This window comes from Cordyceps militaris, assembly GCF_000225605.1.
Source record: "Cordyceps militaris CM01 unplaced genomic scaffold CCM_S00001, whole genome shotgun sequence".
Lineage (NCBI taxonomy): Eukaryota > Fungi > Ascomycota > Sordariomycetes > Hypocreales > Cordycipitaceae > Cordyceps > Cordyceps militaris.
In genome coordinates this window covers 2,109,706-2,136,463 of record NW_006271969.1, presented here as the reverse complement: position 1 = coordinate 2,136,463, position 26,758 = coordinate 2,109,706, and the positions used below count along the sequence as shown (strand labels likewise).

Genomic DNA, 26,758 nt, shown 5'->3' with positions numbered 1-26,758 from the left:
CGGCGCGCCCACACGCCGCTGCACTCGGTCGAGGCAATATAGGGCGTCAGGTTGAGGTTGTCTTTAAAGAGGGTACGGGCAGAGGCCAAGTCGTTCTGGGAGAGTACGGCGAGGACAGCGACGGGGACTTGGACGAGTTGGCGGCCGACCGCTTCGGGCGCGGCCGACGTCCATGGTTCGCCGGAAACGCCCATGGAGTTGATGACGAAGGTAAATCTCTCCAATTTCATTTATGTGAAAAGAGGGTCTAAGGAATCGGGGGTAGCAAAGCAGTGGGTGACATCAAGTAGCACGTTTCTCAGCTGCTAAATGTGAGTCATCGAGCAAGGAACGGCGGGCTAGCATTCCCGTCTTACACCAGTTTTTACTTCCGCTCACATACTTTCGGAGACTTGATAGCGTTAGACTTGTTGATTTTCTAGGGGGGCTCGCAAAATCACTAGAATGATAGAAAAGTGAAGAGCGCAACAAGATTCTTCACCAAATTTGCTGCCCAAATTCCGCCTGTACAGACCCAAATGTCTGGCCGTCCACCTCGAGCGAAAATGTCATGACGGCGGAGTCAAACGATATGACCAAATCGTACGATACCTGCCAGCTGAGAGACCCGTTAATTGCATATTACTGAATGCCCATTCACGCACTGTACTCACTATGACTCGCCGAGAATCAGGTCTGTTGCACAACCGAAGAGACCTTGCGTAAGAAGCGAATTGCCTGACCATTTGAACATTTTCTTGAAGTTAGTGGCTGGGAATTTCCCAATATCATAATGAAGAACACAGTTTGCATTAATTGCTTGGCTCGTCGATGGGTGTACTGGCGCGACGCTATACCCTTCTTTAGCGAGTCCATCTTCAAAGGTAGACGAGGACATTGACGTACCCTTCGTCGCATTCAAACAAAGTTTCTTGCAACATGGTGGGCCCACTCTGGAAATTTTCGGGAAGCACTCGAAGAAAGGGTAGCCGAATCTTTCGATCTTTTTGAATATTGTCGCCGATGTTGATGAACCATGACATCTCGCATTGTTAACAAGTTGATGTCTATGCCATGCTCTAGGGACTTCACTTACTCGAGACACTTTATACAGCCCTGTACAAGCATCATACACCGTGGGCTGTCCTTGATCAATTGAACTGTCGAAATCCGCGAGGGCCTGTACGCCATAATGCCGCACTGCCGCAACGCCAGTGACGACTGCTTGGCTTGGCATCTTTGACAGAGCAGCGCCTCTACACCGCAATCAGTAAAAATTGGCAAATAAGAATGAAAAGGCACTGGAACCCATACTTGGCTATGGCAGCCCATGCATCGTCTAGCGGAACTACCGTGATCCCTGGGTTGGCCCTTGCAACTTCGCTTCGGAGGTATTCGTTGCCTCCGAAGCCACCGACAAGAATAATGGACTGAACTGTTAGTTGGGTGGAAAGACTGTGTGAGACGCTTCGAACATACTCGAACTGCTTTCCTCTTTCGTTCAACTGACTGTACTTGCCCCCGAATCAGACGCAGTATGTCAGTAACGACAGGGTCAAAAATAACTTTGATGTCGGCTCTGTCGTCTGAATTAGATAGATGAATATGGGCCCAGTACACTTCATACATACCCTGTAATCCTCCACTCCTGATCTTTGAAGCCATGATCTGGGTCATCTTCGAGTCCAGTACCGAAAAAGTCGAGAACATATCTCTTTTTCAGGTCTCCAGCAAACCCTTTTTTTATTTGATTTTCGAAGTATTCGCAGACATTGGTCACGGCCCGACCATGTTTCAGGCTCTCCCATTTGTTATCAGGTATGAGGTCTTTCACGGCCGCCCTAAATCGTCGATTTAAAACCATAGATCCGACCATGGCTCCTTTCAGAGAGTGTCAGTAGACTTTAGGTTAGAAAAGAGATGAGAACTACCTGTGCCAGGAACAATTTCTTTGAGTTGAAGATTCGGCGTCGTCGCTTCAATTTCGTATGAGATCAAATCGACCGTGCCTCCGCCAGCATCACATATCACCATGACATCGTGTGGTTCCACAAATGCTTGGAGGCGTCTAAGTGAGTAGAGAGCCGCTGCCTCAGGCTCTTTGACTAGAGTCACTGGAGAAATCCCGGCGAATTCTGCAGCCTAGACTCGTATCAGCAAAGATGTACTGAATTCGCAACTGCATTTTGTAGCATTATACCTCCAAAGTCGCATTTTTGGCCGCGTCAGACCACACAGCAGGCACTGGTTACCCTGTAAGCGTGTACCTCTCCAAGTCTTGTTGAATGTTAAGTACCTGACATGACATATTCAATGTCAAATGCGTCAAGGTTCGTTTTTGCGACTTGCGTCTGAATGTGTGAAATACCGTAGGTTTTTATTGCGCGCAGAAAATCCGTCGCAACATCCTTTGGGGACTTGGAAGGGGGCAGCAACTTCAATGTTGTCTCGATATCCGTTTGCGGCACATGCCAGGGGAGCGTTTGATCTGGATCTAACAGCAGCTTTATTCCGATGATATTATGGCGTGAGCTCTCGACGGGGGCTCCCCATTCGAAGTGTCCGGGGTTTGCACTGTCGTACTTGACAACTGTTGGGATCTTGTCGGCCCCGATAGAGCCTGTGACAGTTAGCGCACGTTGCAGCGTAGGACCAAGTAACATACCAGGCCAAGTTTGAATTCCACGCAAATTTCCTGTTGGAAGCTTCTCTGGAAAACAGTATGCTATTCCAGAGTATGTGGTTCCAAAATCGATGGCGACGACGAGGCGCGTTGGGCCCATGGTCATTCAAGCCAGTTCGCGCCGGCTGCTGCAAGTACAAAGTCGCTCACTGCACAGCAATTTCTTGCAGTTGCAGGTATCGAATGTATTGCTTGCAAAGGTTGGAAAAGGTCGAGTATAGCTGCAAGCAGATGTTGCGGCTATAAAAAGCTGTCCGTCAGAGGCAACGGCAAAAAAGGCAGTCCAGCATGTAGACCCAACACATGGTATTGCGAGCGCTACCCCTCTTTTCCACAGCCTCGTTTGAACAAAGAGCAACTTTCTCGGTGAAGTCCGGCATCGCTCCTCTTTCATTCACACGTGATCAACCCATGCATGATCCTTCCGAGCCCGGCGGTAAAAAGGCAGGGGTGGTGTGAGCGTGAGCAAGCACCCCCTCAATTTCGCCTCCTGCACTTGCACAGTATCCTGTGTTTGACCAAGTTGATTCGTTAGGCGAATATACAAGACCATGACCAAGCCACTCAAGGATAAAGAGGGACAGAGCTCGCGCAGAAGAGCTGCCTCTCCTCCTCCTCGCCACCACGCCACCCGGAGCCGTCGCAAATTGCAACCACAGGCCGAAGAAGAGGTACCCGGCCCTGCTCAAAATGCGTTGACTCAGGATGCGTTGCCTCAGAGTGCGTTACCTCAGGATGCGCTACCTCAGGATGCGCTGCCGCAGGATGCGTTGCCTCTGGATGCGTTGCCTCTGGATGCGTTGCCTCTGGATGCGTTGCCTCTGGATGCGTTGCCTCAGGATCCGTTGCCGCAGGATCCGTTGCCGCAGGATCCGTTGATACATCAACTGCAAACCGCATTCACCAAGATCGGAAAAGAGACAGTTGCACTTGAGTTGCAAAATTTGACAGCTCACTCGCAGGAAATCCTCGTTGCAACCATTCAAGCTTCTGTGAGTAGGTCGAGAGTGGTGCCTTGTGAGCTCTTCCCTGCTAAACAAGCCTCAGCTACGTAAGATTGCAAAAGATTATGACAAATCAACTACCTTTCACATTGAAAGTTACGCGTCGTCACCAAGAACTATTCCTGGTGGTCTGCATGAAGTCAGTCTAGTCACAGAGCCACATTGGCCTGCTGAGTGTCGCCCTTGCTAATATTTGGCAGTTGGAGAAGCTCTATCACGAGGAAAAGGCCAAAATGATGGCTGATGTACAGAATTTGCATCAGAAGACTAAAATTCTCGAATCCAAACTGGAGGCAGCCGGCAAAGAAATCACAGCAGCTCGCGAGAGCGAAAATGTGTGGTTTAGTGCCCTTCTCGCAAAGTCTGCTGGAGATGACGGCGTTACGGACGCTCGTTTAATTCAAGAGTTTGGGAGTCTGGAAGGCCAGATCCATGCCCTTGGCCATTCCGATGCCTTCGCTCGCAGCGGAAAGCCTACTCGCTCTCATGTGGCCGTGCCGTCTGAAGATGAGGAATTCTATCTGGCCTGGTCCGCAGCAAGTAGACACGAAAGAACTCTACTGATTAGAGCGCGGATGTTTCAATTTATACATGACCGCATTCTGAATCATGAGATGTTCGGGGTAGCCACCATTGCTACGGCTTCTGACACGGAAAGGCGGAGTTTCCTGCACATGGAAGAGCGGCTGGTTGAACTGGAGAGAGCCCTGAAAGCTCGCCCGGGTAAGTTCGAAGTCCAATACACAATGACATAAATCTGAGATAATTTGAAGTTGCCGAGAACCACATCGCGGACTGGAGAATGGCGACGATTAGATGCATCCGGTCCTGTCAGCGAGACGACAGACTTGGCGACGACTTGGCAACGACTATGTACTCTGTTTTTGAGCCTCTCATTCTAAAAGACGTGGAATTGGAAGAGATTGAACTACTCAAAAAAGACCTCTCGCAGCTTTGCCGGGATGCTGTCAAGCTTAGATTTTTGATGCGTGGGTCGGAGGAGCACTATGAATGTGTCACATTGGAAAAGGGACTTCCCTTGTCAAACAACACCGACATCGCCGAGAAATACACCGTGTGGGGTGGCAAATATGAGGAAGACTGTTCATTTATTCGGTTTACAATATTCGGGGCTCTGGTTCATCGCCTAAGACACCCCCCTGGTGCGCGAAGAGCACTTGAGAAGGCGAAGGTGGTAATGCAGAGCGAAAGTGGATGAATAGTACTCATAAAGACAAGAATCAGTATGAAATGAAAAGTATACAGTCTAGACGAGCCTTATAAACCGTGATTCCAAAATATAGCGAAAACCCTTCTTATGCGGGCTGCAGAGATTTATTCATCGTACACTCGCGAAAATGGCCCTCGCAACGATGTCCCAGCTCCTTGTTCATCGGTCCGCTGCGGAAGTGGCCGAGAATGTACGAGCCACCCTTCAAGATCCAAAACATTGCCCAGGCAGAGCGCCAGCAGTACGCGCACCCGAAAACAAGAGGACCGGTGAGAATCTCGACACCTCGAATCAAAATCCCAATGTGGCAAGGCAGCGAGGACGACGAACTGCGGCAGCTGGGCGTAGGGGCGAGCTGAGAGTCTGAAAGTCAGGACCTCAGAGAAAAACCAAAGGGAGAGAAGTAATAGTGTAAAGGCTCTATTCTTCTCCAATTTTGCAGTTAGGGCTGAGAAGGAGATGGCGCGGCCGTCCTGTCACGGTGGGTAGTGATGCGATCGTCTAGAGGAACGGCTGCGTAGTCGCGTGCGCTGCGCCTCTCTAGTGTCGGAGAAATGGCCATATAGTGGTTTCCTCGTGTAAGTTTGCTTGTCGCCCTATATACGCATATCTTCCCGCCAAATCTCATTTTCACTTGGCTCTCGCATTTTGTGTATTCGACGCGCGATGCCCACTCGGCCGGAAGCGAGATGCTGGAGCCGTTGGTCAGACGGCGGACGGCGCTAAACCGAAAAAAGATACCTTCCGCGAGCAGTGGATTCTGGTGGGGTCGTGTTAAGGCTGAGCGATGGATGGTTGCTGGGCTTTTGACGTTGATGGAAAATGGGCTTGATGAATTTCGGTCGGCTACATTTTCTATGTTTTTCTTTTTGGCTGAATTTCGCTGGTAGATAGCGTTCGATTGTGGAAGACTAAGTAGCTCGAAAAATCGCAATAATGTCGTTTTATGTTGAGACTGCCTCAAAGTGGCCTGGGGGTTTTTTTTAGTGCCGGACCTGGAGTCATCGACCGACCTACTGAACTAACCTCCTGAGTAATGCGCTGCTGAAACTCCTGGCCACTTAGTGATGGCTTCAAATCTCTGCCGTGCAAATAAAAATTTCCACTAACAAAAAACGCTTATCTTGACGCATAGATTGTGATTATTGTGCCCATTTTTATCTTCCCTGGTGTTGTTGTTAGTAGCGCCAACCCTGATGCTGCAAACGCAGTATTGCTGCACCCAGTATTGCTGCAAACGCAGTATTGCTGCACCCAGTATTGCTGCAAACGCAGTATTAAGCGAACGCCTCCCACCAGAATCATCATCTCGCCTTAGAAGACCACGCCATGGATTACGCAAATCCGACAAGAAACCGAATCCATCAAAAGCCACACAAAATAAATCACGTCCATCCAACATCCGGACTGCCAAACCACTCAGCCCTGCGATACGCCTGCCCGCCCATGTGGAGCAATGCCGCCCGCTGACGTCGCCACTCAGCCTCGTCATCCATGGCCCTTCCATCTCGCACAATCCTTCCTCTTTGAGCACGCTCTCTCCTAAAAAATCATCGCCATGCCCGCCCTCCAGCATCAGCATCCCGAGTACCCCTCTCATCACATACCCCTCTAATACCCAGCATGGTCGGCGTCCCTGGGCGCTCCAAGGCCTGTAACACCTGTCTCCAGCGGAAAATCAAGGTACGCTCTCCGACCCTAACCCTGAGACCATCCCTAACATGCCCATCGCAGTGCGACCTCGCGAAACCACACTGCAGCAACTGCTTCAAATCGAAACGCATCTGCGGCGGGTACACCCGCAAGACAGCATACATCTTCTCCGAAAACGTCGTGCTCCCCGCCGCCGCTGAGAAGGACGATGGCACCCTCACATACCAAGGCCGGTGGAAAGGCACCACCAAAAAGGCACGCACGCCATCACCCGGCCTTGTCCACGTCGAAGCGCGCCCACGCCTGCCACGGCCTGCTGACGACGCCTCCTCCGAGCTCAGCGACGTCGACCTCGGCCGCGCCCTTGCCGCCCAGCGCATCCCCATGATGCCGTCGCTGTGGCAGCAGCTGCACCACGTCTTCCTCGCCGCCTACATGCCGCGGCAGGGCATGGGCGCCGCCGACAACGCCGACTACGTCACCGGCAACTGGCTGCTGCAGCTCCAAGGCCGGTCGTCGCCGCTGCCCGCCCTGCAAACGGCCGTTGCCGCCTTTGCCGCCGCGCAGATTGGTCGCGCGCACAGCGACGCCCGGCTCGTCTCGCAGAGCGCGCACCTCTACCTGCGCAGCCTCGAGCACCTGCGGCACGCGCTCGCCTACCCGGCGACGCGCCTCCACGACGACACGCTCGCCGCGTGCCTCACTCTCGGCATCTACGAGCTCACCGAGACGCCCCGGCCGCGGCGGCACACGACGGCGCTGCAGCTGCAGCAGCAGGAGAACACGGCGTACAGCAAACACATGATTGGCGCCATGATGCTTCTGCAGCTGCGCGGACCCGACGGTAACAACACGCCGCTCGCACACAGCCTGTTTCTCAGCCTCCGGCGGCACGTCATCAACACGACGCTCATCACGCACACCGACTCGTTTCTCTGCCACGACGAGTGGCGCGCCCGGCCCTGGCGCGTGTACCCGAAGAACGTGCTTGACCGGTGCCTCGACTGCGTGCAGGACCTGCCGCCGCTGCAGCGCCTGGCCGACGAGATGCAGCGCGGCGCGGGTGATGCGGCGCGGGTGGCGGCCCAGTGCGCGGCGCTGACGCAAGGCAGTACGGCCGTGCTGGCGCGCCTCGGGGAGTGGTACGGCACGCTGCAGGCGCAGGTCGCCGGGCCGCCGTACTGGTCGCGCTTCTGCACGCTGACCAGCGCGCAGGACGACGCCGTCCGCGGCAAGCCGTTTCCGGTCTCATACAACTTTGCGACGTTTAGCACCGCGTACCTGCTCATGATGTACTGGGCGGGCGTCATGGTCGGCCACTGGCTGCTGTTTGTCGCGTGTCGCGCGCTGGCGGCGCTGTCGTCCGAGGACGACGGCGGTGAGCCGGAGCGCGCAGAGCTGGTCGCGCGCGGCCAGAGGCACAGGGAGGCGTGGGTGGCAATGGCGAGGAACATGTGCCAGATGACGGAGTACTTCCTCGGCGAGGACATGGGCAAGGTGGGCGTCAGCGTGGCGCTCGCGCTGCTCGAGGGCGCCATGGCCATGTTCTGCGATGGCACCGACGACTGGCAAAGGGAACGGGCGTGGGTGGCGGAGATGATTGCGCTGACGGCCAAGAGGCTGAATGAGACGAGCATGTTGGTGGTGTAGTGCCGCGGGCGGTGCATATATCATGTAGTATAATTGTAAGGAATAAAGTATAGCCAATGTGCATTCCTATCTGGGTATTCAAACCTTTACCTTTGTCTGGAGTATTGCATGCGTATGCATGTGCCTGGTCTAACTGGGTATCTCTATCTCCTTCCCACTGGCTCCTTTTGCCTCTACCTCTTTCTGATCTTGCCCTTCTCCCTCTCCCTTGCTCTTCTCGACCGGCTTCATTTCCTTGAGCAAGCCGCGTTTTTCTAGGCTCGCCAAGTATGTCGCCTGCTGTCTTTGCATGGCCACCGCCAAAACCGCGCTCTTGTGCTTGTCGATGAAGCTCCTCACCTCGTCCTCCTTGTAGAAGCCCTGCTCATCCAGCAGACCCTCGTCAAACTCGACGCCGTAGCTCGCATCCCGCTCCAGGATGATGCGCTTCAGGCCCTTGACCAGGCACGCGCGCGCCGTGATGGCCGGCTGGTCCGTCGTGCCCGGCGCCAGCGGCGGTATCTGCGTCTTGATGACGCCGTTCCAGATGTGCTCGCGCTGCCTCTCGCGCAGAAACGACTCGCGGCGGCGCTCAAACTCGTCGCGCACGCCAAACGCGTCGAGCGCGTGCTCGGTCAGCTCGGCGCGCCCCGTGCGCTGCGTCGCGAAGCGGCCCTCGCGGCGGCACCGCGGCACAAACTCGTCGATCCAGCGGCGAAAGGCCGGCCGCGCGCGCATGCGCTGCCGGTCGTTGTGCTTGAGGCTGCGCAGGTCCTTGAGCAGGTTGTGGCCCTCGTCGTGGTTGGCCGCGTCGGTGGCGGCCGGCGTGATGTACATGACGCGGCACAGCGCGGCGTACTCGAACAGCGCGTCGTGCGTCGCAAACGGCGTGTCGAGCCAGGTGCGCGCGTGGGCGCCGGTGCGCGGCAGCCCGAGGAAGTCGAGCACGCGGACCGGGTCCGACGTGAGGTGCACCTTGGCGCGCGTCTTGTTGACGGCCTCGATCTCGCGGATGCGGACCGACATGCCCTTGTCGTCGACGGTGAGGCCGTACGGCCGCACGAGCGAGCCGACGACGTTCCAGAGGTCGCCGTGGGCGTGCTTGAAGAGCATCCACCGGTGCGCCTCGAGGCTGGGGGAGATGCGAATGTCCACCTGAATGTATTTCTTCTCGTCGGCGGTAGCAGCCTCCCCCTCGACGACCGCCACCTCGGACACTTGGTCCTCGGCACCGGCCGGCCACGGGATGGCGAGATTGGACGACACCTCGCCGGGGTTGTAAATGGTGCGCACCGCGCCGAGCAGCGTCGCCATCTCGTGCATCAGCTCCGATCCGGGCTTGGCGTGCTCGATGGCCGGCGGCGGCGGCGCCGCCCCGGGTCGGCGCTGGAACACGAGGAAGTCAATGTCGCCAAAGTCCTTCTTGGCAGGCCCGTCAATGGGCGAGTCGACGTGCACGTAGACTTGGCGCAGGAGCGCTTGGCAGCGCCGCTTCTGCGCGTGGTAGAGGCTCGGCAGCATGCGAGGAGTGCGCAGGGGCGCGGCGCCGACGGAAAAGGCAGAGCCGCCCATGTTTGGGGTGTCGATGCTGATGTGTTGATTTGAAGGTGTTGATGGGAGACGATGAAGGACGGGAGTGGTGGCGTTGAGATGAGTGTAAGTTTGTGGCAAGCTGAGGGTGTGAGTCAGTGGCCGGGTCACACACAGTTGCAGGGTCGAGAAGGCCTGAGATGAGAAAATATATATTGGGAGGACTCGTGCGAATTTATAAGAACATTTTGAGCTGTTGTTGAGTGAATTTACTAGTCCATTGATGAAACCTCCGCGTTTGCACTTTTCACGGCTCACTTGGTGAAGTGCCACTAGTGCTCACATTTTAGCGGCTGTTCAATGCCGGATGGTTTTGCACAACCCCAGCGTGGTCACACAGCAGTTTTGCATTTGTGATGCGTTTGTTTTTCACTAGCAAATCAATGCTTGTTCGGAAATTTTTTTTTTTCTTTCTTTTTTTCCAGCTTAGGACGCTTTGGCAGCAGTCTCTGGTTGAGGCTGGTCGGCGCGGCACGCCTCACTATGCATAAGTCCACTCACATGATTATGCATTCCAGGGATAATCTGTTGATATGAGTTACCCCTGCATCGCAGTAGAGTCATGTCCAATCAATCCCCCTGGTACCCCTGCACATCATTTAGGCGCCGCCCCCGCCAAAACCCCCAAAATCTGCGGCTGAGACGCCTCCGTTCCTGGCGCGCCACTCCTCCCGATACGTCCGTCTCGGCACCCGCGCTTGGCTCGCTTAACCCAAGACGTCCTGCCCTGCTCCAAATGCCGCAACGCATTTGCGCCGCCTCGCAACCCCGTAGCGCCCGCTACACACAGCTGCCTGGTCATGGCTCTGCCGCGATCGAACGACGGCGACATTAGGGGCCGCCCCCGCCTGCGCTCGCCTTTGAGAATGCCATGCTGGCTGGCCATTGTTCCCGCTCGTACAGGATGAGCAGCCTATACCCGACGTGATTGCCCGAGTGACAGCCATGACAGGCCTGGTATTCATGGGCATCGGTGTACGTGCTTTCCTGTTGCCAACAAGCGCACCGCTGACCGCCTCGGGTCGGCAAAGGCTACTATTGACAGGCCGGCCAGCGCGTGTCGACGCTGTTGCGGCGAATTCTGGTGTCGGCTGTTTTCGAAAAGTCCTTGCAGTCGAACCGCAATGTGCTGGGCAACAAGGAGGCGCTGAAGCTGATATATACTGACCTAGTTCCGCTGGAAGAAGTGCCGGCTCAGGTCCGCAACCTCTGCATCAGCTTTCTCGAAGTCGGCTTTGGTATGTATCTTCTCGCTATATACGTTAGCCTATGCCTAGTGTTTGTTCCCGGTTCTCATAAGTATTTGCGAGAATAATTTACATTTTTGTGCTAACGAGGTAGTCGTTGTTTTCCTGACAGCGAAAATGGCCTATGCCAAATCTCCGGCCAGACACGCCTGGAATGACAAAACGGAACACCGCGCGGCCTCGCCTCGAGTGCCATGTCTCAGCTCAAAGACATCAAAGCCATGGGCCTCTCATCTATAGGATCGACCCAAATTCAAGCGTTACGCGCTGAGCAAGTGAAAACCTCGTTGTACGTCAGAAAACTGCCGCCACGCAAGTCGTGGGTGAGCGCTGCATACCTGCGCTGCACCTGCAAAATGGCTAGTGCCCAAAGCATGACCCCGACGCTTGTCCTCATCGGCCCGTCTCCTGACTTACCGTCCCAACTTCGCAGACGGCTTACGAAGTATTTACCGTCAAAACGCTTGTTTGCCTAGTGTCAAAGAATGTGTCTATCACGAAGAAGGTGGGGGGAGAGATAGTAAGAAGAGAACTCCTCCGCGAGCCCGAGACTATGATCAAGCGAAGCCGTAACGAAAGTTGGGGAAAGTTCCACACTAAACCCCCAAGGTTCGGAGGAAGAAGCTAGGCGGAATCCCAGACCATTATGACTAATCTCGACGCGATCCTCTAGAGCAACCCCCACGACCTCATCACGAGATTGGTCATAAAGGTCTGGTATTCCACCTAGCTTCTTCCTCTGAACTTCAGGGGTTTGGCCTATCCTTTTCCTAACTTTCGTTGCGGCTTCGCTTAATTATAGTCTCGTGTTAGTTCTCTTCTTACTATCTCTCCTCTTACCTTCTTCGTGCTAGCCACATTCTTTGACACCATGCCTCCCGGTACAGCCGACGCGTCGGCCTCGCCGCCGCATCTGCCGCGACCCGTCTGTCCAAGAGAGAGAAGCAGCTGGTGTTCCTCGCCAGGTCCAACCTCCACACGGAACACGTCGATTGGCGTCTCATCTCGGTAGAGGATGTGTCCCGCGGTGTTGATGGCGAGATGGCCAATGGCATCCAAGAGGTCACTACATTTGCCGACTGCGCGGTCGTGATGGTGACGAGTCGTACGGAGGCTCTCCGGAACATGCAGCGAATGGTCGAAATGGACAGAGGACAAATCGTCAACATGACTGATCGCCCACGACCAAGAATCGAGCGATTTGGAAGACGGCGTAGACTTTTGAATAGATCGCATAGTGGTAGAAAATATACAAGAATTGCCCCCACTCAAGGCCGCTCTATTTTTGCCGGACGCAGACGAGAATAAGGAATGCGCACATTTGCAGCAGGCCTGCCGCCAAAAAGGGCAGGCCGTACCACGACTGGCCCCATTGCAAGCCGACGCGAAAGGCGCTCGCCATGACGGGCCCGGCGAGCATGGCGCCAGTGGCGCTCATGGTGGACACACAGGCGTAGACGGTTGACTGCTGGGTGATACCGGCGCTGCGCTCCGCCACGGACACGATGACGCTCACCATGGACGGCATGTAACCGCGGTTGCACTCGTACAGGGCAATGGCGGCGACAAAGGTGCCACCGGTGGGTGCGAGCGCCGTCAGGAAGCTGCCAAGCACCTGCAGGCCGCCGCTGCCCCGGGCGAGCCACAGGTCCTTCCGCAGCGCCGAGAGGTTGGCGCGCAGCATCAGCCAGCTAAGCGCGGGCAGCACGAGCACGAGCATGGACAAATTGGCGGCAGACACGACTGAGGACAGCAGTCCGGCCTCAGCCCACGTCCAGCCGAAGCGCTTCGTGGCGTACTGCAGCCGAAACGTCGTCTCGTAGGCGCCGAGCGTGGTGAAGACGACGCCGCCAAGGAGCAGCGTGAGGGGCAGGTTGTGCCCAAAGACGAGGCGCAGCGTCGAGGTGGTGGTGGTGAAGACGTCGACGACGCGCGACGTGAAGCTGGCGGATTCCGGGAAGGAGGGGGAGGTGACGAAGGGCGTGTTGCGGAGTTTGCGCGGCATGGCGAAGCCGGGGATCGTCATGAGGGCGATGAGCAGCACGCCAACAGTTTGCGCGCCGACGGGGCCGGCGCGGCTCATGATGAAGTAGACGGCGGGGCCGGTGAAGAAGATGACCGAGGTGCTGTATGCTTGCATGTAGAAGAAGAGCGTGGTTCTGAGATTGGTAAGAATAAATGTGTGAAGCGCAGAATTTGCGCAGCTGGCGTACCTGTTCTTCTCGCTGACGAGGCTGGCGCCGACGAGAAATCGCATGGCGGCGTAGGTGGCGCCGCCGCCGCCAATGAGCGTCATGCACGACGAGGCGTAGATCCAGCGAACATTGAAAATGTGCGGGTTGAGGCCTAGATAGTCAGCAAATATTCACACAGGAAAAAAAAAAAGGCAGAGAGCAGGAGGGGAGCTCGCTCACAGACAACGAGGTGGCCGCCCTCGGACAGAAACTGCCCGACCCAGACGAGACCAAGCACGATATTCGGCCCGTACTTGTCCGCAATGATGCCGTACGGGATCGACATGAGCAGCCCCGGCACGACGGAGATTGTATTCTCCATGCCGATGATCCAGGCCAGGTCAGCCTGGACGGCCTTGTCCTTGCAGCGCGCGTCGCGGTACGGGTCGACGACGTCGGGGAACGCGCTGCGGCAGAGGGAACCCTCGACGAGCGCGGCCACGCCCGCGGCGCACAGCGCGGCGGCGAACTCGACGGCCGTCAGGATCAGGAGGAACGGGATGGCGGTGCGCAGGCGCGGCGCGTCATCATCCCGGGTGCTGCTCCCGTCCCCGTTTGGGAGCAGCAGCAGCGGCGTGGCTTCGCTGATGGGCTGCGGCGCCGCGGGGCTTGTGGATCCTGGATCGGCCATCTTTTTTTGAGGTTATATCGAGCCAAGTCTCGCTCACGCCGCAAAGCAGCTTTTCTTCTCGATGAAAAGACTGCGAGGGCGGTTGGTGAAGGATGCAAGAAACCGAAGCTCTGGCCATTGACCAGTAGGTCTCGGACCAGGGAGTGGAGCTGCCCCCCAGATGCAGCTGGGTGAGCGCGGCGACTTGCCTTATTCGGTCATCGATACTTGTCAAAAAGTTCCTTCGGAAATACGCTAATGAATTGGCAGAAAATTAATAATGTTGTGTCGTGATATATTTGGGGCAATTTGCGCGCCTGCAGAACAGCTAGGATCGATGCGCCAAGAAAGTGGCGTCAATCCTTCCGGGACCCGTCATCGCATCTGCTTCCACATTCACCAGGCTAGTGAATTTCTCTTTTCCTTTTTTTTTCTTTTCCCCATCACATTGTCTTTCCGTCACCGCAGCCAGTCAAACGTGTCCATCAGCTCAAAGCTAAAATCTGGCTGGTCAAACACGCCCCAGTCCAGCATGTCCGGCCCGGCCCCGTTGGCCGCCCCGCCGTTGAGCGTGTAGTCGAGCACGCGCTGGATGATGGCGCTGCAGTTGCAGCACAGCTTCGCGTTGGGCGCCGTGTCGCGCACCCAGTCGAAGAATCCCACCAGCATGCTCAGCTGCTGGATGATGCTCGACCGGCTCACCTTGAGGTCCAGCGGGTGGTTGCCGCGAAACGTCGGGTAGAGGAGCTCTTGGCAGAGCACGCCAGCGCCAGGCGCACCGTAGGAGAGGACCTTGTCGGGTAAGTATACATAGGATTATAGTAGAAAAGTCAGTAGTACGTACAATCCATTCAAAGTTGCGCCGCATGGTCTCCATAGAGAAGCGGTCCTGGTTCATCCAAAAGTGCAGCGTGAGAGACACCATGGTCACGCTGCCAATAAGAAGCTCTCCGTTTCCTACGTAGTTGTATCGCTGCAGCAGCCGGTCCGCAAAGAAGAGGTTTTGCAAGTGTTCTAGATGTGTGAATGTCTTCATGTATGCCACCGTGGGTAGCACGTCTACCGACGCCAGATCACTGGCACAGAATCGCAGCCCTTCTGGGAACTGCTCCTGCAAAGAACATTGTCGATGTCGCAGATCCCTAGACCAGTCAGTTGCGCTCAACTTCAGGAGCAGGCGACGTACAAGAGATACTCAATGTTGACGTGGCTCGCCTTTCCCAGGCTCGCCTCAATCAGCTCGTCGCGGATCATGGAAATCATGAACCGCGCCCGAATCGCCGTGCTCGAGTGCAGCCGCCCGTCCGTATTCCATCCGTGCCTGTCGAGCGACTGCGCGGCGCGCGCCAGCCGCGCCGTGTCCAAAAGGTCCTCGTCGGCAATGTCGAGCGGCATGGGCGTGGAAAAGTACCGGTGGCTGATGAGCGGCGGCCGGCCCGTAAAGGCGACGCCGAGCTTGTCGCGCGTGAAGACGTGCACAGCCATGCGCCGCTTATACTCGGAGTAAAACGTCGGCGTGTATGGGGATGCGTGTTCCTCGGCCTGTGCGCCGAGGAACGTCATGCAGGCGATGCTTGATGCGCCGGTATCCCAGGCAGACATTGCTTTGCCGGAGTCAGTGCGCAAGTTGAATAGTTTCTGGATGAATACTCACAAAGCTCGCCGTCGACAAGCGAATTCAGTGTAGCGAGACGCCGAATCATATCCACCAAGAGAACACTGGGGTTGTTAAAGTGTCGTACAATCCGGATGCAGTATCCGAGATTGATGCGCGCCGCCTCGACAGATGTGTTGTTCACGGACCGGACGAGCAGCGTCTTGTTGAGCGCGTCAAACATGTCGGATGCGCGCTCCATGTGCGCCCACAGCAGGGCAATCGACTCCCACCTCAGATTATTACCGCAGAACGAGTCCATCCACGCCTTACAGTCTGGGTAGTCGCTCTCAAAGGGCCTGCACGTGTTGTTGCAGAGTGTCTGCGCCACCGCCTCCAGACCTGTGCCCTCGCCCAGATGTCGTAGTGCCTCAAACATTCTTTGTAGGTTGCGCACGATGCGGTCCACGGCGACGTAGCTCCAACCCCTCGTCTCGACGGCGCCGTCAAGATACGTCATCATCTCCTCCTTTTGGCCGGGCAGCGCGCGCAGGACCGCCAGGCAGGTCTCGCGCACCATGTGTGGCAGCTCCTGGAACAGCACCACCGGCTGGCGCGGCGCGGCGGCGTAGTTGCCGTCGTCCTCGGGCGGTGTGCTCGCGCCGCCGCCGCCCAGTAGCAGCAGGCTGCTCTTCGTCTCCTCTAGCACCGACGTGTGCCCCAGCCGCGCGCTCGGCCGCGGCGTGGGCAGCACCGGCGGCGAGGCACCTACGGCGTGCAGCGGCATCGGCAGCACCGGCGAGTTTGCCGTGTGCATGGACAGCGCGGGCGAGCCGGTCGCGTGCATGGACAGCGCGGGCGAGCCCGTCGCGTGCATGGACGGCGGCTCTACGGGCAACGGCGGCAGCAGCGGCGGCAACTCGGTAAAAGACGACATGGGGTCTGGCACGCGCGACGAGGCCTCTCGGATGCGCTTAGGCGGCGGTCCTGCGTAGAAGCACCGCGCGCCGAGGTTCTTCTTGAGGCAGCGGGTGCAGACCGGTTGGCGGTGGTCGCACGACACCTTGCGGGCGCGGCAGGGGTCGCACGCTGCCAGGCGGCCATTGGGACGGCGGTGGGATGTTTCCATGGCCAAGGCAGGTAGTTAAATCATCGACGGATCAAGAGCTTCGCGTGGCGACGAGACATTTCGCAGTTTGTTGAAGTTGTGTACATGTCGAGAGGGGAGGCGAAATGTGTTCTGGCTGGCGACGCCACCAAACGGTTAGCGGCAGTGGCGTGTGGCTGTATCGTGCTGCCTAGAAGACGCCCGCCGTGGCTCGTTTTTTGGGGGGGTTATTTTTATTTGGCGTGAAAAGACATCATGCTAAATAGAAAATAAATTTCTCAAATGTCGAACAGCCGTGTCTCCCGCGCCGTTACCTCCTGAGCAATATGTTGGCAGAGGTCATGGCAAGATAGCCTTCGGGTACGAAGCCAACCTATCACAGGCGGCTAGTATACAATACTATTTTGAATCCGTGACGAAATGACCTTGATATAACTATGATGTGATATTGATTAACAGTCATGTATAAACTGTCAAATCCAAGTCGTGGGCCAGCCAGCCTGCCCGCAGACATGCTGGAATAACAGTATGCTCAACTCGGCAACCAACCCTCCATCACTTCATGCAGGAGCGCAAGCAAATATCGTCGCTAAGCACGGGGGTTTTCGCCGCGAGACCTACACATTAGGGTTGGCTTCCGGCACGGCTTGCTGTACAGCGAATGGACTTTATCCGAGTGCGCTCGATGTTGTAGCCGCCCTCTTTGCACACGAAAAATGTTCCGGTGCAGTCAAGGTCGCTATCCCTATTAGCGAGTTGCGACTACAGATAGGCGGATGACTTACTTATAATACAGCCTGCAGATGTTGTGTTGTGCGACTTGTATGGACGAAATTTTGGGCCTTTTCTTGTCAGCGATCGTAGTCCAGTATGAGCGCATGCTCTGGAGACGCACTGTATCTTTTCCACCTTGATGCAGCGACCTCGGGGAATTTTCAGTTCGGAGTCATCGAGGCCGTAAATAATCGCCTGGGCTGACAGTCAGTGGGTGAGCCGAGGCGCTTTGGAGCCTTTGGACCTACGGCAATGACGGGATTATGAGTGTTGGGGGTCTGGGCCAGAGCCAGGCTGCAAAAGCCGACTGTAAAGAGACTGGAGTAGAGGTTGAAGTAGTGCATTTTATAAGTGTGTCGAGGTGATCTTGAGTGACGGGATGGGAGCCCCCTCGCTCCGACTTTATACAAATCTCGGCGACTTGTCACCACTTGCATACGCGCAGCCGCAGGTCTAGACTCACGACGGTCTTGCAGCAGCGTGATCTGGCACTGGCAAATGTGCCTCCAACCCGACACACGAAGTGTACTATTTCCAAGGCCTCACGATCCACCGCATATGTCGGGCGCGACTAGCTGAGTCCAGCCATGCATGCAATGACCCAGAACTCAGCCGCACACGAGAGGGTCGCATCGCCAAGTACGCCGGTATTCGGATGGGAATAAAGTGATCAACTTTGCGGCCTATACAAGTATTTTTGGCTGGATTCACCCTGCAGCTTTACACAAAACAGACCTAAACTCTATTCCCGTAAGATCAGAAATGCCTGCTGAGAAAACCCCCGCGCTCGTGCCCCTGCATAACCAGTTGCTTTTATCATTAGTAGTGTAGCTCTGCTTGCTAGAATCTGCTTACAGAAAAAGCTGGCATCTATTGCCGTCCAAGATCTCAATCGTGACATCGTTGGAGCTTCGTCTTGTCAGTGCTTTGTGTACCGTCGTTCAAGCCCGCATCTGTCAACGTACGCAAATCTGTACGGGGGCGAGGCACAGCGATCCCGAAAAATGGACAGGCTTCGACCAGGGGCGGATATAAGGGCCTAGGTCGGTGAGTACGAAACAAATCGGATAGGCGAGTGAACATTTCGACTTTTGCACGTACAGCGTAGTGGTCGAGGGTTGTTGCCAGCGACAGGCCAACGGCGAGTGGGAAAAGTGCAAGGCAGCGCATGTTGAATTTCTAGCCGAAAGAAATCTGATTTCTTGCCTGAACAAAAACTTTCCTCTTTCTCACTGCTCCCAGCCCTCTACTTTATACTCTTTGTTCAGACCTGTCACAGAGTACGTGTGCACGGCTATACGCGGGAGCTCACGTGTCGATGGTGGCAATTGTCGCCGCTCAACACAACGTGACGTGCCTGCAACTTTGACAGATTTGCAGTTTCCGAATCTGGGACCGATAACCTACATGTTGAATCCATGCTAACTAATTACTGTGTCTAGCCACCTAGACACCAAATATTTATTCTACGTTCCGAGACCGTCTCGCGTACATTGGACAGCATTCAGTCGTCCTTTCATTTACAAAATGATCGCTTCGCTATTTCTGCCACTCGCAAATGCTTTCATTGATCAATAAAAGTTGGCCTGATGCCAGATTCCACGGCGGTCCAATGTGTCCAATGTCTCGGGACATGGTGCTGGTGGGCACGTCGTGCAGATACAGCTGAGTGAGACGCTGGCAAGGTTACCTCGATTGCTCTGGATGCATTCCAAGTAGGTGCACCTGACCACTGACGGCTTGGCTGTGCGATGGCTGCTTCGTTTTCGTATGTATTGGGCTTGGGCGAGGTGTCACCATGCCAGTTCCTTCTGCTTGGCGACAAAGACGTGCTGTGCACTGTTGTCCGGTCGGAGGAAAGCAGACTCAGACATTCGCAAGACAAGTCAGCCGCAGTTGGGACCGTGTCACACGTGGTTGTTCTAGAAACTGCAGTTTCTTCTAGCTCTCGTCTTTGTAACTAGTCGGCGATGGAGTTGGCCGCCGAAGTCCAGGCTATCCCGCTCAGGCAATCGTCCATAGACACGCGGTGGAGGACGACATGTTACAACTTTGCGTTGCCCACTTCAGCCACGTGTCTGCAGTGAGTTTCGATGGATGCAGGAGCCGCTATTGATGAATGTTGGGTAATAGCGCGGTCTCAACATATAGCTGCATGGGGATATAATGGAAGGTGAAACATAAAACTAGGTAATACCAGGAGATTTTGTCAGTGTTGGTGAAAATCGGGAGCCACTGCGGCATCAAGTGTCTAGAAAGAAAGACTCCAAACCACGTAGAAAAGTACAACTTTCGTTTTTTTTTTTCGCTTGTATCCTTTTTTCCAAATGAAAGCTCCGAAGCCCAATATCAACAATTGATTGAGGTCCAGGGTAGCCAGTTTCCTTGTAAATAGTAGGCACTTTACGACTTTACACAAAGTGGGTCACTCAACAGCCTGCGGCCTCGCCTGTATTCAGGCTGCGCTTTACACGTCAAACACCGCAATCCAGCCATCATCGCCGTCATCATCGAAGCCATCGCTAGAGTCAAAATTATCTCGCCCATACCTGCCATCCTGTGCCCAGCGCTCAATTTCCAGGACGCCTACTCGTGATTCACCTCAACATTGGAATTCCCCGTGGCACCCCACGCACCACCCCCAACACCGTACCCAGGAATACAGGAACCACTTCCCCAGACGCTCATCATCAGCGAGCAATATGTACATATGGCTTCCGCATCTGGGCGGACCAACTAACTCACTATGGCCTACGAGCGCAAAACCTTGCGTGCCGCCCGCCTCAAAGCTAGTGCAATAGTCCGCCACGGCAGACCTTGCATTGACCAAACAGCGGCCATACGTCGCGGGCAGCTCGGCACACACGGGTCCGGGTGGCTGGCTCTAAGGACTCCCAGACAGACTACTGATGACGTGTTACGCACGCTATCCAGCCGACGCACTGGCCGCGGAGAGACGCGAATCACGAGCCGGCAGGCGATGGCGAGGCTTCAACCGATCGGTTGACAACCTCAACAGCAATTCAGCGTCCAAGAACCAGATCACAGCTCACCCCGTCGCAAGCCGCGACTCTCTCGACATGACCCATTGGGAAACTAGACCGCGCTAATGCGTTCCTCGCCGCCCGTCGAGGGAAGTTACGCCGACGGCCCCACCAATAGCAGCCTCATTCCAGCTGGGTGGCGCGGCCTAACAGCGATTTTGATGGACCAGGGGAGCCGAGTGCTGACGGGGGGTGCCCCAGACGGGCAAGCAGTCCGTTTTTGAATAAAAGGCCGCGGCGGAACCTGGGGTTGAATTGAATTTTTGTCACTTGTCTTGTGTCTGTTGTTTTGCTGCTGTCCACTCGTTGTCACCACCGTCGAAATGCGCACCGCTTCTCTCTCCGCTGTTGCCCTCTTGGCCGGCTCTGCCGTGGCCGCCGAGTGCTCAACTGGCCTCCACATTCTCGTCGGCCGCGGCACCTCTGAGGCCGCGGGTCTGGGCGAGACGGGCGCGCTGGCCAAGAACATTAGCGACGCCGTCCCCGGATCCGACATTGTCGCCATTGACTACCCGGCCACGCTCGCAGACCCCGGCTACAACGTTTCTGAAACAGAGGGTGCCAAAGACGTATACGACAAGGTCACCAAGTACCACCAGGACTGCCCTGGGCACAAGATGGCCTATCTCGGCTGGTCGCAGGGCGCGCAGATTGCCGTCAACGCGTTTTGCGGCGGTCAGGGCGGCATCTTTGGCGATGCCGCGGCCATTCCGGCTGATGCTGTAAAGGATGGTGAGTGCCTCGGCTGGCTGTGGCCAACCTACGCAACGAAGCTAACTGAAATAGTCGTCGCGATTGCCATTTTTGGTGACCCCAGCTTCAACCACACGGCTCCTTACGCCAAGGGCACCAGCACCGTCGACGGCGTACGTTTAACATTGTCCCTGATATAAGCCAATTGCTAACCTGTGCAGCTTTTTGTCCGGAATGGCATTGGCGCTTGCGCCAACTTTACCAACAAGATTGTGTCGTACTGCGACGCGGGCGATGTGTACTGTAGCGGCGGAAACAACCGATCAGTGCACGGGCTGTACCTGGTCAACTACCCTAAGCAGATGATGCAGTTTGTGATTGACGGCTACAACAATGCCACGGGCAGCAGCGTCGGCGGCGGCAACAGCACGACGACGGCGACAGCGACCACGACGGCTGGTCCGACTAGCAGCGGCAGCAGGACGAGTCCGACGTCGAGCACCTCGGCCTCGGCTACAGCGACGAATAACAAGAGTGGCGCGGCGGGTATGTCGACGAGTCTGATGTATGTTGTGCCTGCGGCTCTGGTTGCAGCGGCCCAGATGCTTCTGTAGAGATGACCGGACGGACGAGAATGTAATGATGTACAAGGTTGAGCATGATTATGCGAGCGGAATGTCTGTTGATAGCTGGATAATGCAAGTTGACTATACCCGATATGCGCGGTGAGCTTGGAGACATCCGCAGCCGGCAGTTGAAATACACGGCCATTTGCGACACTAAGCATGGAGGCTCTGCGTGCTATGACGTGCGACGGGGTTCAAGCTGGACGGAGGTATCACGGCGAGGACTAGTGCATGTCACGGATCGGAATGTTATGTCGCGGGGGTTCCAAGAGGCGGCGATTGACTACGAATCAGTTGTGCTGCGTTTCACTTGCGCGGCGTCGGTTGTGTCTTGTCGCTGTCCGCGGCCATTGCCACCAGCTTGTCGTCGTCCACGAACAGTGCGCTCGGCAGGACGGCACATCCAAGGGACGAGCGAGTTTTGTCTCGAGACTGGCCTAGGATGCCGAGATGCGCGAATCTTTTCCCACGGTATTCCCACAACGGGTGGAACCCGCAGATTCCAGCGCCACCAGATGTGTGCGGCCGCGCTCGGATACGATGTGGTTGCCGGTACCCGATGTAGAGATGCATGAGTGCAACCCCCCGATCCGATCTAGGTTTTGGAAGAAGCCAATGGACAGTGTGTACACAAAGCGCAGCGTTGCACATGGATATACACGTGAGCTTGATGACTCGAGAGTCTTGGGGGAGGAGCATGGTTCGGACAGCGCAGGGGTCGGGATGCGCGGACGCCGCGCCGGGGACCGGGCACTGGGGACTAGGAGGCGGTCAGGACAACAAGGCAGCAACGGGGACGGCACAACTCGACAGGATGCTAGCCAGAATCAAAAATGGAATTGAAAATCAAGAGAGCATATTTATAATATCCTGCTTATAAACAATTGTCGAATGAGGATACTAAGTGACATTGCGCGCAGGTCGAGGTCATCATTATTGTGAAGAGGCTAAACCCAAATAGGCAGCCAAGGCACATGTCAAGATTTGCCCAGAAGGCTTGTCCCTTTTCGGGCTGAGAACCTTGATCCGTCTTGACTCGATCTGGCAACTTTTCGAGGATGTTCTCCAGCAAGAAGGATTTTTTTTCCCTGCCGACTTTTTTCCTCCGTTATTTCGCTTCCCATTTGTGGGAATAATGAACGGCTGGTCAGGGCGGTCCTGCCCCCCCCCAATGGGGCAGTTGGCGCTCATGCCTCTTCGCACGCGAAACCAGGCACCCCAGCGGAGGCGATGTGACGACAAGGACAGAAAGAATTCTGGGGACCATGACGCTCAATTGCAGAGAATGCCGTATTTTCAGGTGGGGTTGCTCGTGGGAATGCAATTTTATATAAAAAGAGCTGTCCGGCCACGATTTTGTTTGTCGGTCCACAGTGACAGCACAACGGGCTCTTCGTTCTTCGCACTCGACGTTATATTACAGACAACAAAGTCGAGGGTATATATAAACAAGCAACTCTGATGCCTTGATTCTTCGCCTTTGCCCCTTGCCCCGTCACTGACCTCCATCATGGCCTGCCAACAACCCGCCATGGCACCCGACAGCACACACACCTCGGGCGACTCCGGGCTCGTCCGGTTCCTCTCGCGCGCCTCGCAAGCACCCCCCCGCACATCCTCGCCCTCCGGAGGCGGCGCCGACCTCGAGCGGCTCGGGCGCGTGCGCCCGGCCTGCTTCGGCAGCTGGTGGGCAGAGCTCTCCTTCGTGGTGACGGTGGTGTCGTCGATGATGATGAGCGAGTACTGGATCTCCGGGTTCAACATCATCCTGCCGCCGGTGTCGCGGGACCTGGGCATGGCGGACGCGGAGCGCACGTGGCCGGCGTCGGCCGTGAACCTGACGACGGCGGCGCTGCTGCTCGTCTTTGCGCGGCTGGCCGACATGCACGGCGGACGGGCCGTGTTCCTCGCGGGCCACGCGTGGATGTGCGCGTGGTGCGTCGTCGCGGGCTTCAGCCGCAACGGCGTCATGCTCATCGCGTGCCGCGCCATGCAGGGCGTCGGCGCCGCCGCCTTTGTGCCCGCGGGGCTGGCCCTGCTCGGGCAGACGTACCGGCCGGGCCCGCGCAAGAACCTCGTCTTCGCCGTCTGGGGCGCGCTCGCGTGCGTCGGCTTCTACGTCGGCATCTTCATGGGCGCCGTCACCGCCCAGTTCCTCACCTGGCGCTGGTTCTTCTGGCTCGGCGCCGTCTTCGTCGCCGCCATCGTCGCTGCCGGCTTCTGGAGCATCCCGCGCGACCTGCACGCGCTCGACCCCAGCATCCGCATGGACTGGCTCGGCGCCGGCACCATTGTGCCTGGCGTCACGCTCGTCGTCTTTGCGCTGACGGACGGCGGCCAGGCGCCCCAGGGGTGGAAGACGCCGTACGTGTACGTGCTGCTCGTCGTCGGCCTGCTGTTCCTCGCCGCCGCCGTGTACGTGCAGGGCTGGGTGTCGGCGCAGCCGCTGCTGCCGGCGGACCTGTTCCGGCCGAAATATATGAAGCGGCTGTGTGTCGTGCTTTTTTGCGCCTACGGCACGTTTGGTCTCTTTTTGTTTTACATTTCCTTTTACATTGAGACGGTGCTGCACACGACGCCGATCCTGACCGCGGCGTGGTTCACGCCCCTCGCCGTCGGCGGCGTTATGCTCGCCGTCACGGGCGGCTTCATCATGCACCTGCTGCCCAACCGCATCCTGCTTCTCATCTCCACCGTCGGCTTCCTCATCAGCGTGCTGCTGCCGCCGCTCATCCCGGACCAGACCGGTCCTTCCCCCCTGTCCACGTCCAAGCTCTACTGGGCGTACATCTTCCCGGCCATGCTGTGCGGCACCATTGGCGTCGACATCATGTTCAACGTCACCAACGTCTTCATCACCACGGCCATGCCGCACCGCCACCAAAACGCCGCATCGGGCCTCATCAACAGCCTGCTGTACCTTGGCCAGGCCTTTTGGCTCGGCATCGCCGAGCTCGCCGTCTCGGCGTCCATTCAGACCCAGGGCGCCGACAAGCTCGGCCTGCGTGCGCAGTACCAGATTGGCTTCTGGCTCGGCGTCGGGCTGTCGGCGCTGGCGCTCGTGCTGACGGCGACGATCAAGATGGGGTCGGCGTCGGCGGCGCTGACGGCGGATGAAAAGGCGGCGCTTAGCGAGGCCGAGACACAAGAGAAGCAGTAGAGTACGAGTTGATGCTGGTTTACTTGTTTTAGATATGCATGGCGCTGGCATTTGGCTTTTTAGATTAAATAATGATACATGATTCAACACGACTTGCTCTGAATTTTAGATGTTTGGCTGTTCTTAACCACCTGATAATTATCCTCGATGTTGATCAACCGTCTTTTCTCAATTCAAGTACCAAGTCCCCTATATGCTTCACTTTCAAATCTCAGCATCTAGTTTTATTCTCGAACTCCGTAGAGAATATATTTATCCCATTTTAGCCCCGCTACCTTGAACAATCGAGATCGGTTAACGAGATGCGTGCCGCTGGGGCTGTGGGAACAAAGGAACCAATTTGTTATTCCCGCATCCATAAATTCTATCTTAGCTGCCATACGATAGTTATCGTTTTACAATTTTCAGATACAAATCCCCCATTCTAGTCAATATATATATTACACACTCAGCCCCCATTCCCTTTCTACATTATCTCCCTCAGCCTGCAATATGTACCCCTCTTCTGCCCGACCGGCCCCACACGGCTTTAACAATGCCGATCAGCAAGCCCAACTTACCTACCTAGGTAATTTGCTTCTTCGTTCGCTAGATGGCTTCTTTTTCCATGTATGAATGAATGCAAGTCTGTTGTATTTTTCTTTTGTGCTATATGGTACACATACACACATTCTGTCGTGCGTGTGTGGGCATCTGCATGAATGGCGTTAACTTGGCTGCTAATGTACGACCATAACCGCAGATATAAAGACGCCTTCTCATCCTGCATCCCACAGCTGCCCAACCACTACCAAACACACATAAATCCCATCCGCTCTTCATCCTCGCCCAGAAAACAAACACTGTCATGACCAGCCCCGATCGCTCCGCACTCACCACCGCGGCCCTGGTCGCCGACCTCTGGGCCGCCCTGTCCCTGCCGCCATCCGCCCTCGCCTGCCTCCGGCTACCCTCCGCCGACACATCCATCGCCGTCCCGTCGTCGTTTAAAATCGGCATGTTTGCGCAAGCCAGCATCGCCCTCGCCGCCCTCGCCGCGGCTCAGCACCATGCCCTCCGCAACCACCGTCCCGCAGCCCCGGCCGTGACCGTGCCCCTCGAGCACGCGCGGCTCGAGTTTCACTCGCAAAACTACCAGAGCGTCGACGGCACGCCGCCCGCGCCCGCCGAGCTCGGCACCGTGGGCGGCCTGCACAGAACCGCCGACGGCCACGTGCGCATCCACGACCTCTTTCCGCACCACCTCGCCGCCGCCCTGGCCATTCTCGGGCTGCCCCAAGACGCGACCAAGGACCAGGTCGCTGCGAAGACGCTCACCTGGAACTCCGTCGAGCTCGAGACGCGCGCTGCCGACAACGGCGCCGTCATCTACGCACTACGCACCTATGCCGAGTGGGACGCGCTCCCGCAGGCCTCCGCCGTCGCCGACACGCCGATTCTCCTGCGCCAGCTCGCGCCGGGGCCTCCCAAGCTGCTCCCGCCCACGCCCACGGCCCAGAACAAGGCGCTCGCCGGGCTGCGCGTTGTCGAGCTCACGCGGGTCATTGCCGGGCCCGTCGCGGGCCGCACGCTCGCCGCGCACGGCGCCGACGTGCTATGGGTAACGTCGCCGCGGCTCCCCAGCGTGCCGTTCCTCGACAGCGACACGAGCCGCGGCAAGCGCCGTGTGTCGCTCGACATCCGCGACGCCGCCGACAAGGCGACGCTGCTGCGGCTGCTGCGCACCGCCGACGTGCTGGTGCAGAGCTACCGGCCGGACAGCCTCGCCGCGCACGGCCTGTCCGCGGAGGCGCTCGTCGCGCTGAACCCGAGCATCATCGTGGCCAGCCTGTCCGCGTTTGGCCCCACCGGCCCATGGGCCTGCCGGCGCGGCTTCGACTCGCTCGTGCAGACGGCGAC

At 56.7% G+C, this 26,758-nt stretch overlaps 11 protein-coding genes across 11 annotated transcripts; 5 read left to right on the top strand and 6 right to left on the bottom strand.

Moving 5' to 3' along the window:
• Positions 1 to 477: 477 nt before the first annotated feature.
• On the bottom strand, positions 478 to 2,762 carry CCM_00658 (Hsp70 family chaperone; the record flags this gene model as incomplete). Its single annotated transcript, XM_006665817.1, has 10 exons — positions 478 to 598; positions 654 to 830; positions 886 to 1,022; positions 1,076 to 1,235; positions 1,294 to 1,409; positions 1,459 to 1,558; positions 1,611 to 1,860; positions 1,911 to 2,121; positions 2,180 to 2,223; positions 2,276 to 2,762. 10 exons carry the CDS (start codon positions 2,760 to 2,762, stop codon positions 478 to 480), a joined length of 1,803 nt encoding a protein of 600 aa, XP_006665880.1.
• A 3,758-nt stretch (positions 2,763 to 6,520) lies between these two features.
• CCM_00657 (C6 zinc finger domain protein) lies at positions 6,521 to 8,200 on the top strand (the record flags this gene model as incomplete). Its single annotated transcript, XM_006665816.1, has 2 exons — positions 6,521 to 6,580; positions 6,632 to 8,200. The coding sequence occupies 2 exons, from the start codon at positions 6,521 to 6,523 to the stop codon at positions 8,198 to 8,200; spliced, it is 1,629 nt and encodes a 542-aa protein (XP_006665879.1).
• A 129-nt stretch (positions 8,201 to 8,329) lies between these two features.
• Positions 8,330 to 9,751, bottom strand: CCM_00656 (uncharacterized protein; the record flags this gene model as incomplete). The annotated part of the gene is made up of 1 exon (XM_006665815.1): positions 8,330 to 9,751. One exon carries the CDS (start codon positions 9,749 to 9,751, stop codon positions 8,330 to 8,332), a length of 1,422 nt encoding a protein of 473 aa, XP_006665878.1.
• A 580-nt stretch (positions 9,752 to 10,331) lies between these two features.
• Positions 10,332 to 10,677, top strand: CCM_00655 (uncharacterized protein; the record flags this gene model as incomplete). The annotated part of the gene is given in 2 exon segments (XM_006665814.1): positions 10,332 to 10,470; positions 10,487 to 10,677. The coding sequence occupies 2 exon segments, from the start codon at positions 10,332 to 10,334 to the stop codon at positions 10,675 to 10,677; spliced, it is 330 nt and encodes a 109-aa protein (XP_006665877.1).
• A 1,618-nt stretch (positions 10,678 to 12,295) lies between these two features.
• On the bottom strand, positions 12,296 to 13,881 carry CCM_00654 (Major facilitator superfamily transporter; the record flags this gene model as incomplete). The annotated part of the gene is made up of 3 exons (XM_006665813.1): positions 12,296 to 13,175; positions 13,230 to 13,362; positions 13,431 to 13,881. The coding sequence occupies 3 exons, from the start codon at positions 13,879 to 13,881 to the stop codon at positions 12,296 to 12,298; spliced, it is 1,464 nt and encodes a 487-aa protein (XP_006665876.1).
• Positions 13,882 to 14,319: 438 nt separating this feature from the next.
• CCM_00653 (C6 transcription factor) lies at positions 14,320 to 16,583 on the bottom strand (the record flags this gene model as incomplete). The annotated part of the gene is made up of 4 exons (XM_006665812.1): positions 14,320 to 14,652; positions 14,705 to 15,002; positions 15,047 to 15,464; positions 15,515 to 16,583. 4 exons carry the CDS (start codon positions 16,581 to 16,583, stop codon positions 14,320 to 14,322), a joined length of 2,118 nt encoding a protein of 705 aa, XP_006665875.1.
• Positions 16,584 to 17,186: 603 nt separating this feature from the next.
• CCM_00652 (uncharacterized protein) lies at positions 17,187 to 17,680 on the bottom strand (the record flags this gene model as incomplete). Its single annotated transcript, XM_006665811.1, has 4 exons — positions 17,187 to 17,307; positions 17,348 to 17,404; positions 17,458 to 17,536; positions 17,581 to 17,680. The coding sequence occupies 4 exons, from the start codon at positions 17,678 to 17,680 to the stop codon at positions 17,187 to 17,189; spliced, it is 357 nt and encodes a 118-aa protein (XP_006665874.1).
• A 575-nt stretch (positions 17,681 to 18,255) lies between these two features.
• Positions 18,256 to 18,506, bottom strand: CCM_00651 (uncharacterized protein; the record flags this gene model as incomplete). Its single annotated transcript, XM_006665810.1, has 2 exons — positions 18,256 to 18,375; positions 18,438 to 18,506. 2 exons carry the CDS (start codon positions 18,504 to 18,506, stop codon positions 18,256 to 18,258), a joined length of 189 nt encoding a protein of 62 aa, XP_006665873.1.
• Positions 18,507 to 19,087: 581 nt separating this feature from the next.
• On the top strand, positions 19,088 to 19,932 carry CCM_00650 (uncharacterized protein; the record flags this gene model as incomplete). The annotated part of the gene is made up of 3 exons (XM_006665809.1): positions 19,088 to 19,231; positions 19,301 to 19,419; positions 19,773 to 19,932. The coding sequence occupies 3 exons, from the start codon at positions 19,088 to 19,090 to the stop codon at positions 19,930 to 19,932; spliced, it is 423 nt and encodes a 140-aa protein (XP_006665872.1).
• A 771-nt stretch (positions 19,933 to 20,703) lies between these two features.
• Positions 20,704 to 21,687, top strand: CCM_00649 (acetylxylan esterase precursor; the record flags this gene model as incomplete). The annotated part of the gene is made up of 3 exons (XM_006665808.1): positions 20,704 to 21,112; positions 21,167 to 21,246; positions 21,295 to 21,687. The coding sequence occupies 3 exons, from the start codon at positions 20,704 to 20,706 to the stop codon at positions 21,685 to 21,687; spliced, it is 882 nt and encodes a 293-aa protein (XP_006665871.1).
• Positions 21,688 to 23,209: 1,522 nt separating this feature from the next.
• CCM_00648 (membrane transporter) lies at positions 23,210 to 24,859 on the top strand (the record flags this gene model as incomplete). Its single annotated transcript, XM_006665807.1, has 1 exon — positions 23,210 to 24,859. One exon carries the CDS (start codon positions 23,210 to 23,212, stop codon positions 24,857 to 24,859), a length of 1,650 nt encoding a protein of 549 aa, XP_006665870.1.
• Positions 24,860 to 26,758: the final 1,899 nt, after the last annotated feature.